Source organism: Molothrus ater, chromosome 2 (genome assembly GCF_012460135.2).
Source record: "Molothrus ater isolate BHLD 08-10-18 breed brown headed cowbird chromosome 2, BPBGC_Mater_1.1, whole genome shotgun sequence".
Lineage (NCBI taxonomy): Eukaryota > Metazoa > Chordata > Aves > Passeriformes > Icteridae > Molothrus > Molothrus ater.
This window is the reverse complement of record NC_050479.2, coordinates 4,034,547-4,048,072: the sequence shown is the minus strand read 5'-3', so window position 1 is coordinate 4,048,072 and position 13,526 is coordinate 4,034,547. Positions and strand designations below refer to the sequence as shown.

Sequence of the window (13,526 nt, the reverse complement as noted above, 5' to 3'; positions counted from 1 at the left end):
GTTGTAGTGAATCACTGATGGGTTTTATGACCATGCTTGGCACCTGTGCCCAGGTGAATGCTTTTGAATATTCACCCAATGCAAAACCACCTCTCTGACAGTGTTAATATGCAGAAAATATGTATATTTATATTGGTTATGCTAATAAACTCATAGAGAGAGTGGCTACTAAATACATAGTTGTGTCTTGCTGATTTAAATACATTAGAGTCTGTTCCTACCATCACAATATCAGATGATATTGGTCTATCTGCAGGTATGTAGAAAATAAAATTATAATTCCCTCTGAGCAGCTAGAGGAGACTGGTTCTAGCAGAGCCCTCTTTCTTATACATCAGCAGATAGCATTTCATGGCTTTTTAGCTCAGAACTGAGCTGTTATAGACCCAGGTCACTGTGCTTAAAAGTATATTTACTTGCATGAGTGAGCAGTGAATGAAAACCATTAATGTCCCGGCATGCCCTGCTCCCCAACACTCATTTCTGTTGAGCCAGAGTTTCTTCGTGTGTTTCTGCTTCATTTAAACCTGTCAATACTCCAATTAGTGTTTGCTTCTCTTCCCTAGGGAGGGACATTTACACATGTCACTTCACAGCCTCCAAAATCTAAAAGACTTATGGGAGCTGCTGGGTCATAAAATAAAGCCTGATTAAAGCTTGTCCTTTCCAGTCACTTTCTGCTTTTGGTTTTTTTTTTTTCATTTAAACTTGTAAATTTTTCAGGTGGTCTTAATGAAAGGACACAAATAGAGGGTTTAAAGCATAAAAACTCGTTTAAAAAAATAAAACCAAAAAAACCCCCACTCTCCCATGGGATTCCACAGTTTCTGTCTTTAACTGATTTGCATTCAGTAAGTCACCAAAAATTAGAGTGCTGTGCTTTACAATTATGATAGCAGTAACCCTCTCATTTCACATTAAAACTTGATGCCATCTTGATGGCAGACTGAATTCAATTTAAGATCAAAGCATTGGAGAAGTTATCTAAAATTATGTATTGCTAGTTTTAACTATTTAACATTCCTGCTCTTTCCAGCCTGGCTTTTATAACAGGCTGATTAAAGATCGTAATTGATTTGGAACAGAAAGTGGCCCAAGGAATTTCTAATTAATGGAGACATGTTTCTGGTGCTAATTTTTAGGCTTCCCCACGATGTCAATGATGGTAAAACTAATATTGGTCATAAATTTCTTCCATGGGCAGATGATCTTAGTCTAAGTCTGCATAAATCACAATTACATATGTGGTAACATAATGGTTTTTCGATCACTGATTTTTGTTTTGACAATTAGCCAAGCTTTGATGAGACTGATTTCCCAGTGCCTCGTGTGAGTTCCCACAGTTTGTAACTAATTTCCACAGGCTTTCAGTACAGCTTGCTGCAGGGGACAAAGCTGTCAGTTTATCATCCCCCATTCCCTTCCCCTTGGTTACTGGAAGTGCAGTTGGACAAAATGGGCATTTTAGCTGCATGGCACAGCAAGAGAAAGTCACATTCATTTCAGAGTCATGTCAAAGTCAAAGGACAGCCCAAGAAATAGCAGCAGCTGCTGGTCTCCTGTGTATCATCTGAAGCCATCAGTCTGCACTGTACAAACACAGAACTAATTCAAGAAAAGACCTCAGGAAGAGGAAAAAAATGCCTTTGTGATTTGAGAGAAAAGCCCTTTTTTATTTTATTAATGCTTCTTTTGGTTAAAATTCATAGTTGTCATGCAAAATAAATCAACTTCTCTTCCTCTAATATGACCTGAAACCACTTCTGAGTGAATAAGATATGAACCCTAAATGTTCACAGCCTTTGCCCTGACACACTCAATCAGTTCAGGAGGCGCTGCTGGAGCTGCCAAGGACTCAAGACATCATTGTCACTTTATTCCAGCTCAGCATCAAACAAGGCCTGTTCAAGCTTGGAAACACATGTTGGAATAATATTTATAATCAAAGTAACTTGGCTGGAATGGTGTTTGAGGATGTACAGAAGCCATATTCATTCCCATTCAGTATTTATTGATTTTTAGATCTTTTTCTCCGAAGATTACCTTGTATAGGTGTCCTAATAAGGCAGTTTTTACAAACAACTGAGTCTCTTGTTTTGTTACTGGATTTGAAATACAAATTTATAAAGCATTGGACCTGCCATTTCTGTGTTTAATGCCTCTCTTTTTGCACAGCAGTGCTGGTTTTTATGCTTTTCTGTCAGAAAATTATTTTGCTAATAGAACTGCTAATGAATCTCTTGCCTTTTGTCCAGCAATTAATTCATACAAAAATGTATAAAAAGCTACTGGTCTTCCTTTTAGAGCAGGTTTGGGGTAGAAGGTAATTTGCTTTGTTAAGTTTTATTTTAAAATATTTTCAGGAATATATTTATTAATAAATTTTTGGAAATTATTCTCTATACACTACCGACTCCTGACACTAAAGCTGAGTAAATAATTCAGTCTGTCATATTAATTCATCAGGTCTTTACTTCTCTCCTCAAATTTCTCAGGTTTACATATTTGAAGTTATTTTTTCTAATCTGAAACATCAATGGCTATTAATTTCAAAACATTGGCTTTTTAAATTTGAAATTCATGCCACATTGACTACTGGCACAATTCACCCAGAATGGTTTCTATCTGGGAATTGTATTGCTTGAACAAAAAATTCTTTACTGATTCCAATAAATAAAATATTCCATTCTAAAATCACCTTCATGAAGAGATTAAATAATTCAAATGGAATTTTTAAAATATTTATCCTAAAACAACATGTCTCTGAGGAGGTTTTCACAACAAACAAACACGAGTAGGTCCAAAATGTAAAGTTAATTTTCAAAATTAGTGAGTATTGATAGAAAGAAGTTTTCATTAATTATATGCCCATTATTATTATCTATAATAACTTGTATACATAAAAATGGGATTTTTTTGGTGTGTTTACATATTTCTTTGACCCTGTGAGACACAGAATTTGTTTCCTAATCTTGAACATCTCCTGAGGATGAGGATTAAGAGAATGATTTTCACCTGCTGAACAGGCTTGACTTTTACCAAGGATCTATGAGTTTAAATTGAAGTGCTTGGGAAATCCTATTGATTCAAAATTCTCTTTTCTTCACCATTTGAATTCCACAGAGATGATATTTAAGTAAACCCAAATGTCTCTTACCAGAAAGGGAACACTGAAGTTATGAATTTTAGCAAAGCTCTTGCTGACTCCTGAAAGTCTACTAAATTTGAAAATGAACTAACAAATATATGTGAATATAAAGTGTGACAGCTAGGCTCCCTTAAATATAAGGAATGTATTTGCATGGGCTTTCTCTGCCTGAGCAAAAGGGGATGGAGGAAAAGGGAATTTTTGAGGTAGGAAAATCCCATTTCTGATGGAGAGAAGTGTGTTCTCACTGTGGCAGAATGAAAGGACAGCTGAATTTGGCTTAAATGTTCAACTCAAATTTCAATTCATTTTTTCAATATTTTCTCAATGTTTGCAAGATGAGTCTGCAAACATTGGTTACAGATATTTCCCCAGACTGGCCAGTTCCAGCATGGTCCAGTGATGGAGCCAAAATATGAGAACACTCTGCCAGGCCAGAGATCTTCAGACCAGGAGAATCCCAGAATGGTTTTGAGTTAGAAAGGACCATAATTCTTAAAAATACTGAGAACTTTAGTCTTACAATCCTTTCTGAATGATCTGTGGATATTTACTGTTTAATTATAAACTGAAAGACAGATATTTAATTTGGGGATTAATTAAAAGGGAGATTTTTAATTTGCTTTTTCCAATGTGGCTATTCCCATCTATGAGCTGAAAGAGAGAAAAAATACCTCCCTCCACCCCAGCTCTCTATATAATATTTAAAATTGATGTGAATATTTGTTTTCTATTAATTCATAAAGATTTATTCTAAAAGGATTCAAAAGTTTCTGATACCCTTCACAAGCTTTACTCAACTTCCTACAGTCTTGTTAATCTGGATAATGAGATTGGTCTTTATCAAAGTAATTAAATATTTTAATTTTAATTTGGACTCAGTTCCTGATGAAACACTCAGCAGTAGCAGAGAAAAAATAAGCCATATTAAGCAATTTTTACAGAATCTTAGGGAAGGCCCAGATTCTGTTTTCTTCAAGAGTAGGACAAGTTCTTGTTTTGTCTGAGCCACTTTCACAGTTCTTAAGGATAACCCTGACTACTGAATTTTGCACTTTGACTTTAATGAAGTTGTTAGTACTATAAAGCAATCATTATATCAACAAGAATTTAATTTTAGCATAATAATTGCTAATTAATATGATTTTACAATCTAATATTTTGATATGCATTATTATAGCAATAATATTTAGTGCTATAATGAGTAATGGTTTAATATAATAATAGTAATAATAATAGTAATAAATATTTTAAAGTTATTTCTTGCTGGGTTTCCATGAAGATAGGGGAAAACAATGGGTTCACCTGTGAAAAGGAGCAAATAAATCAGCTTTCCAAAAGAAAACCCAACTCTAGACTCTAGAGGAACTCCTGGATTAATGCTGCTGGCAGAGATATGAATACCTTGAAAACGGTAATTGCCATGATTTAGAAATTGTAGCTTCTACTTTGTCCAGTTTTGACCAACAGATCTCCAACTGTGCCCAGCACCCCATGGCTTCAGACATGGAGAACCCCAGAGAAAACAGAACTGGATTAATTTGTCCCGTGGTGAAACTACTCCAAAACTGTGGAACATGGCAATCTCCATTCCTTGAACCTGCACAGCAACATGCCCTTCCCTCCCATAATTCTCTTATAGAAATATCTATAAATATAATTATGTGTCTGTATATAATGCACATTTGAAGAGATATAAGGCACAGACACACTTAATATGGCATCTGAATCATCTTGGTACATTTCTAAATGCCTTCACTTATTTTTAAGACATCCTAAGAGAATATCTCATGCATATGTAGTGCAGATTTAGCTTGCTTATTTACAGTTTTCTAGATTATTTTGTCACTAAAGAACCAGCATATTTATCTTAGTTATTTGCATCAGTAATTTGATTAAAGATAGTTGGAGGATGAAGAAATATGTTGCCTAAAATATCCTTGGGAATGTAGCTTTGTTACCAGAAATCTTTTGACATAGAGGAAGATAAAAAGAAGAGCTTATGGTTTAGAATCATTGGAGATAAATTGTGAAGAGTAAAAAATCAGCTTTGTAGGAAGGGGAAATATTTAGCTGTGAGGCATTGCTATGGCAATAAGGAATCCATGTGGAAGATTATGTGAGGAGAAGGAAAGGATAAGCAGGGATAAAGCTGTATCTGAGGAATAAAGTCATCTTTCTTTACATGCTTTTATGCATGTTTCTTATTAAGAAAGTTTGTTGGGGGGGAAGGAGCTTTGCAAGGAAGCCTCTGGTTTTTAAAAGATACAAAGTCATGGGGTTTGGTTTGGCACTGTCACCCAGTGCAGGAGCTGGAAGAGTGTGGAAACCCAGGGCACCAGGAATATTTCTCTGTCTGCTCTGGGGTGCCCTGACCCCCAGGGATGCACTGACTTTGACCCTCATTCATGGAGAAAGTTTCCCAGACTTCAAGATAAACCAGAATCCACAAAAGTGGGAAATAGATTATAGAGAGTAGTGTAGGTGCATCACTTGGTGAGAAATTGAGGGTTTGGGGTTTTTAGTGTGTTGTGGATGGAAGCAAGATGGAGGGCACAGGGTGTTGTCCTGGGTTTCTTCTTCATGCTTCTTCTTCCTTCTTCTCCATGGGTTTGGGTGGCATTTTGTAATTGGGCAGAAAAGTCCCCATTGCAGCTCTTTGGGATCAGTTATTGGGGTAAAAGGGAAAATAATCCAGGTGTCAGTTCTAAATTGGATAGTTCAGTCTTAAAAGTCCTTGTACCAAGAGATTGTTGGCCATTTTGTGCCTTCTAATGAAAAGCTGCTGAACTCACAGTAGTGAGACTGTTTTACTGATAAGAAATAATAAACACCTGAGTCTGAGCATGAAACACCATCTCAAGTGCCTTCAATCCAGACCCAGAGAAACCAACAACAGGTACCCCCAGAGAACAGAGGCAGGAGAGTCTGGGACAGGCTCCTGGATGGCTGTGGGATTTCAATCCATGTCCAGGTGTCCCATTTTCTGTGCGCTCCTGCTCGTGAAGCAGGAGGAGGGTGGACCTGCCAGGGCAGGGAGCTCTGGTACCTCGTGGGGAGGCACAAACCCCTCACCCTCATCTCCTGCAGGGGCTCAGAACATTTTCACCACCACCACAGAAACTCCAAGGAGGAGATATTGATGGGAAGAACGACTGCAGCTGTAGGGAAAACCCTTTAGGTGGGTTAGGGGGCTGGCTGATTTAATTAGGGACAGGAAATGAGGCTGGAAGAGGAAAATATAAAGGTATAGGGATTAGGGGACATGTGAGAACCTGAGGCGGTTGAAGCAGGAAGAAGGAAGGACAAGTAAAGGGGACTGGAGCTTGTTGTGACGAGGGGAGAGAGATGTGCAGAGGAAGGGACATGTGGGAGGCTGGGGACATTGTGGAAGGAAGAAAGGAAGTGGCACAAGTTAATGATGGTAAAATGAACTCCTTAACAGCCTGGCACCCTTTTGAATGGGGTCTCCTATTGGACAAATGCATAAAAGGATGTATGGGACTATTTCAGGTAGAAATTCAGGAAGAATTTCTTTACTGAATGGGTTTTCAGACATTGGGAGGGGCTGCCCAGGGAGGTTTGGAGACCCCATCCCTGGGGGTGTCCAAGGAAGGCCTGGACATGGCACTCAGTGCTCTGGGCTGGGGACACATTGGGGTTTGGGCACAGCTTGGCTTCCATGGTCTTGGAGGTCATTTCCAATCTAAATGATCCTGTGATCTTGCATAGCCCTGGTTGTTCTGGGTTTGGAGGAACAAGCAGATGGCCACGGAAAAACAACTTTCTGAAAGTAACCTCCTTGTGAGTACGTGGGCACACACCAGATGAAACTGAGGCTATTTCCATTCTCTAGAATATGGAGTCAGACTCATCCTAATTTTCTATTTTGATTATTCATAATTTCTTCTCTTCAAATTCTCCTGTTGGATAAAAATTGATGAGTATCTAATACCCAAACAGTTAAACAAGAGGTACTTCATCACTAGTGCATGTGGAGCCTCCTGCCTCACACAAGATCTTTTTCAGAGTTCCTCCTGGAATTAGATCCCATTGGTAACTCAAACCCACAGCTCCACAGGCCCTGTTAATCTACAGATCAGATTGGTTTGGGTCAGGAAGCCTTTGAACAGAAAGGGCTGCATCCTGACATATTGTCATCTGCAAGCATTAACAGCTCTGGCATGTGAAAAGGTCATGCCACCAAGCATTAACATTACAGGCTGGCAATTAAAGTAATTCATTTAAATAAGGGTTTTTATTCTGCTGTGTGGCAACAAACACAACCTATGCAAGGGGAAAGCCTGGGAAGGCCTCAAATCAGATCCTCTGCCAGTGTCATCTGATTAAAACAGGAACCCAGAGAGGCTCAGATGGAAGGAGTGAGTTGTTCTGATGAGAAGAGGCAACCATTCATGCATAAAAACAAGGGACTGGGGCGACTGCAGGAGGCAACCCTGGAGGGCAAGAGCTCAGGGAGGGGGGTCACTGCTGATGCCTCATATGCTCCACAAGAGTGGACAGATTCATTCAGAAAGAACAGCTCTGGGTGCTGTCCAGGGCTCTCCAGCTTCTCCTGGGCCTGAACTGAAAGACTCCTGGGCTTTGATTCTTTCTAGAGACAGAAATCCAGGTGCCATTTATTGGTGGACAAACCATGTGGGGAGGGGAGGACAGCAAAGGACACCCAAGAGATCATCCTGTTTCAAAGATGCCATGTTTGAGATTTGCAATAAAACATCCCAAGGATTTTTTTTTTTCTTCCTCTTTGCAGGAAATTTTAATTCCAAAGCATGAAAATACTTAAGGTTTAAAGACTATTCTTGCTAAGAAGAGAGTACTTTTTTCAACATTAAAATTTAAGTCCTTTTTTAAAGAATGGTTAATAAAGTTGACAGGTATGTCCAAACTGTTCTGCAAAAACCTTCTTAGTACAATAAAAACTCAAATCTTGCTAGGTTTATTGTCAGTTTAATTATACTTTCAGTTCAGCATAGTTCAGCTACGCACTCAACACATCTATGGTCTGTAAGCTCCTTGGTGCAGAGCCTTTCTTTTAATTTTGTGCAGCTCCTGGTTTAATTGAGCCCTCATTTTGATAGATCGTTACTGTCACACATACTGGTAAAACATATAACAGTCAGCAAGTAGAACAGCAGCTCATCAGAAGGAAGCAGACATTTTTATCAGTTCTTTATTGTCCACATATCTGAACACTTATTAGTTAAAGTCCCTTTATGTGCTGTGAATATTGAATATTGAATTATGTTGAATATTGAATGCTGAATTAAGTTGCCCTGTGAGCAGCAGAACAAATGAAGACAGGCTTCCTTTGGGATTCACACCCTCTATTGTCCACTTCCAACTTTTTTCTGCTAAGTTCCCTTTAAGGCCCATCAGTCCCCTTAACACAGGAATGAAAATAAAATACTTTTTCACATTTACTTCGACCTGGTTCAATATGGACAAGCTCGGTGAGACACAGATTGAAAAGCCAACCTTGTATCATCAAACCCTTCAGCTCACTGAGGAACAACCTTTTGTTTTGTTCTCTCTGTTTCTAGTTCCAGCTATGATAACCTCCTACCCAAACACCACCCTGGCAACTCAAGGCCAGAAGAAGGAGATGAGCTGCACGGCTCATGGAGAGAAACCCATCATCGTCCGCTGGGAGAAGGAAGACCGGATCATTAACCCCGAAATGTCCCGTTACCTGGTTTCCACCAAGGAAGTTGGGGATGAAGTGATTTCTACCCTGCAGGTAAGAAAACAAACTGGCCCCCAAATCATCCAGATATGCCAAGGTGTGCTTGGTTTGGTTTTGATCCAGGTGGGGCCAGCCTGACAACACCGGAGGCTCCACGCTCACTCCGTGAATGGTGGGGAGAGCTGGCAGCCAGAGGAGGGATAGGAAACTTCTGCAATCCATCCCTAATGAAAAATTCCCTCTTCCCATACTCCAGAGGCAGCAAGAGAGTGAGCCAGGCTCAACCCTCCATCCTTTCTGTCTCAGGAGCAGCGTGGCTCATGCCTTAGCCTGTCCTTCCCTGAATCAGTTTGACCAAACTGCTGATAAACTCTGGCAAATACCTGGCCCCAAGTTCTGATGTGTGTCACACTTAACCCTCACCAAAATCTCTAAACTGGTTTGAGAAAAAATGCTGCCTTTTAAAAGTGCTTTTCTCCCTTCCTTTCACTTGGTGGGGCTTGTGAGACCACTTTATAAAGTCAGGATTCAAAGTGGTATTTTATGTGTGCTTTTATGAAATCTAAAAGAATCTTTCTTCTTTTTTTTCACTCCAAAATCTTCATTATCCATTTTCAGTAACATTTAAAAAGTGTATTTATCAGGCCCAAGGAACCAATTCTCTATCTATCTGGTTATTGTCTAAATGTTAATGTAACTCTTATGAAAGATTTCTTTATTTACCAGCCAAAATCTGTGTTGGATGATATCCAGTAAAATTCTAGGTTTGCTCTCTGTGAGAAACCTTTGTCACTGATTTCTATGAGGAAAATAAATTCTATGTGTGACTTTGTTCCTATTAGTACTTTTGTGATACAAATAATATTTAGTTATAGGATTGACCCCTAGCCTCTCTGCCATCATTCTTGTTGATGTTAATAAGATAACCTCTGGATATACAACTATATTTCTATTTGGAAGGCTGAAGTCCTGCTTGGAGAGTTTTCTGAAGCAGTTGTGTACAGCAATTTTGTTCTACATCCATGTGTGTTACACACAAAACCTTTCACTTCTGAGAGATAAAACACCCCAAAAAGCAGAAAGTGGGAGATTAAGGCTATCTCTGAAGCTTTGAGCTCAGTGCTTTTGCATGATGATGTAATCTTTAGCTGTGTACTCAGCTTTTTTTCTGCAGGATCCCTGCCTCAGTGAGACAGGACTTGGATTTTCACTAGGGCTGAATTAGGGTTGAGTAATGAACGGCACTGCATGGTGCAAAGCTGATTTTTGAGACCAAACTTTTCACAGATGGCCAATAATTGTGTGTTGTTTTCTGGGCACTTGCCCTGAGCCCTTGGGGTCTGATTCAGCAGAAGTACTAAGCCCTCCTGGCTGCAGCTGAACTCAGTGGAAGCTGTTATGAACACATGAAAGGTTATTTATTGCTCAGGACTGTGAGGGAAGGGGAGGAAGGCTCTACATGTCTCAAATTGGGCTCTGGAAATTTTTGTTTTTCAGCTCAGCCACACGTGCAAGTGAACACAGCTTGACACGTTGCCACATCTCAGATGATAACTCTCCAATTTCCTTGCAGCAAGTGGGAAATTAATTCATTTATCTTAACCAGGGGTGACTGGGAGTTGTGCTCACATCACCTGGGTTTTGCTGAGGAATAAAGAGCACGTGGAGTTTCCATGGCTCAGCTAATATGTGGCAACTTGTCAAGCAGCCACAAACGTTACCATACATCTGCTTCCTTAATTCCCTACATGAAATGGTGGCAATGCTCTTCATGGTGTAAGGGCTGATGAAAATAAATTCACTCCTGTTTCTGCAATGGGTGAATTCAGAGGAAAATGCTGTGAGAAAATGAATGTCTGTTTTCAGGGCACAGTTTGAACAAGGCACAGTAAATAATTGCAGAGCAGCACACTGAACAATGAGAAGGAAATGGTATTTCAAATATCTGCTCATTTAAAAAAAAATTCTTTCTTTCTTATAGCTTGAATGAAGCAGTGGTCCTGTAGAAAAATATCATTATGATCATGTTTGTAAATATTATATATAAATTTCCTTGCTGCTAAACAACAAATTGAAAAGAAAGACCACACAAAACTTTACTATGACGCACCATGCTAAACACTACAGGGTTCACCACCAGTGTTTGTACCTTTATTTCCCCCACACAGACTTCAGCCACTTGAGTTATTTTCAGAAATAGCCAGAAAAATTGGAGGCAGCAGGAGGCACCATTTTGTAGGGCAAATTTCAGCCAACAGTTAAATGCTTGGCAAACTTGTGAGGAACTGGAAACAAGGCTCCTAAGGAGAAGCTGCAGGAATAGGTGGAGCTCCAGCTCCTGACTACACGTGTTGAGCTGGTAGCCTGTGTCCTCAGCCCAGGTGCTGCTGGCTTTGATAATCTCAGTATTTTGGAAGCTTTCCTATGCAATTGTATGTGTGTAACCTGCCATATCTATTTATTGCTGTCAAGTAGAGCAGTCTGAGTGATTTTTCTTGTGCCTCACAGACAAGCTGTTGGTTTATTTTCTCTGTGTGCTGTTCAATCCATCACCTCTTTTCCAACCTCCTACAGATTCTGCCAACTGTGCGTGAAGATTCTGGCTTCTTTTCCTGCCATGCCATCAATTCTTATGGGGAGGATCGTGGAATAATTCAGCTCACTGTGCAAGGTAGGGAGAGGGCAACACAAGGGAAACACCCCACAGCTGTTGTAGGACAGGAAGGGTAGAAATCTGCTGGGGGGAGGGAGGTTCTGATTCTTAATTAAATGTGTTCCTTATTCTCAAAGAAATGTGGAGTTGCATTAAGGTTCTCAGTCTTTCATTTTCCAGCATCACAGTTTATATCAAAATAAAAGATAAGCTTGAGTACTTCTAGATCTATGCAAATTAATTAGAATTTTTTTTCTTAAATATAGTAGTTGACAATTGCCAAAGATACTTAAAACTAATATCCTCAGTAAGGACTGTGGACATGGAGGACTGAGGGAGAGCAGATTGCATTTGATCTTAAAGAACAAATGTGCTTCAAACCCAGGTCTGAAATAAAGCAAAAGTGATCTCACTTCATCTCTAGAGAAATGTTAAACTTATTGTGGAACTTGAAGCAAAATATTTCAAATTTAATCAATCAAAATAAATTGTGAGCAGTTCGCACAATCCAAATTCTAGGAATTTGTGTTGCCTGGGGCTGGGCTTCCCCTCCCACATGGCAGAAACAGCAAGTCCTGGAGAGGTGACAGTATTTGAGATGCAGGGCACAGGCAGGACTCAGCCACTGGCCACTGCTCCATGTGGTGCTGGTTCCTCCTGTGCCTCTGAGCCTGCTCACAACAAATTCCCACAACTTGCAGATTTCTCTCTCCCTGCCCTTGATTCCAAGTAGCAGCAGATTCCAGAGGATGCCTAAGGCAGCCCTGTTGAAAAATTCAGGTGGAGTTTGGGGACAGGTTCCCAGTTCCAGCACTGCTCATCTAAGCTGCCATGGCAATTTAAAGGGACATTAGAATGGGTCTAGGTGCTGGGTATTTACAACATAAATAGGCAGAAAGAGCTTTCAGAGGGATTTAATCGAATTATTCTGTTATTGAAGTAAGGCTTTTAAACACACTCAAAGAGAAAGAAATTTTACTTTCTCTCTCCACCAAATCTAGCACTTTTGAGTTTAGTACTCATTTCTACAATCATATTTCTACAATTTTTGAGTAAAATCACTGATAGTAGTATCAGGGAAATGTGGTGTTCAAGGTAAAATATCTTTCCTGGGATGAAAGTCCAAGCTGGAGTGACTTTAGGAAATGCAACCAAGAAGGTTAAAGAGGAGCCAGTATTCAAGATTACACCAGTGACACTGAGCTGAAAAGTGCTGATACTTCCAGCAGGTGATTAACAGGATCAGGGTCCCTGTGAGTGCCCAGAGAAATGCCAGGAAGGCTGAGGCAGTGCCACGCTGGGTGCTGTGCCCTTGCTAAGAGGATGGGGTGTGTTCTGAGCAGAGCTGTGTGTGTGTGTGTTTGCCCAGAGCCCCCCGACCCCCCTGAGATAGAGATCCGGGAGGTGAGAGCTCGGAGCATCGCGCTCAGGTGGACCATGGGCTTCGATGGCAACAGCCCCATCACCGGCTACGACATCGAGTGCAAGAACAAGTCAGGTAGGGAACAATCTCAGTCATTCCCCTTGCTGCTCATTCCCCACCAAGTCTCTGCTGCAAAAGGTAATTCATGAATTGAAACTGCCTGATGGAATTTTTTTGTTGTGGTTTGTTTTATCTTCCACGGGAAGATTTATCTTCGTTTGTCGTCCTTTTTGTTTGTTTTGTGGTAAAGACGGTAAATTTAGCAATTGCTACTTTTCCCTTGTACCACTTCATGCTATATTTACTGAGGCAAAAATTTTGTAATGTTTTCATTAGTAGAAAAAATGTTTTCAAGAGTGTTGAATCATCAGTCATCATTTTATCCCTGGTTTTGTAAATGAAATCAATAATGTACAGGAGAGATTGGTAATGTATCTGAAAGATGAGGAGTGGAAATTCTCCACTGAGGCTGAAGTCAGGGATTGCAGGTTTGGAGATGTGCATTGGGCAAGGATGCCTTCAAGGGATATGCACACCTAAAAGTTTCTGGGCTCTCTTTTCTTTTTGATTGTTTTCCTTTCTTTCCAACCACCCA

General features: G+C 40.0%; 1 protein-coding gene across 3 annotated transcripts in view; it reads left to right on the top strand.

Annotated features, from left to right (window-relative positions):
- DSCAM (DS cell adhesion molecule) overlaps positions 1-13,526 on the top strand; it is a 471,096-nt gene that overhangs the window by 340,378 nt on the left and 117,192 nt on the right. For 2 of the 3 annotated variants that reach the window (XM_036381451.2, XM_036381468.2), the window contains exons 12-14: positions 8,713-8,909; positions 11,430-11,526; positions 12,878-13,006. In XM_036381451.2, the coding sequence (XP_036237344.1) occupies positions 8,713-8,909; positions 11,430-11,526; positions 12,878-13,006 (423 nt within the window). Of the gene's footprint in view, positions 1-8,712; positions 8,910-11,429; positions 11,527-12,877; positions 13,007-13,526 lie in introns of those variants that run through there. The other variant, XM_054518617.1, reaches the window with a different exon arrangement.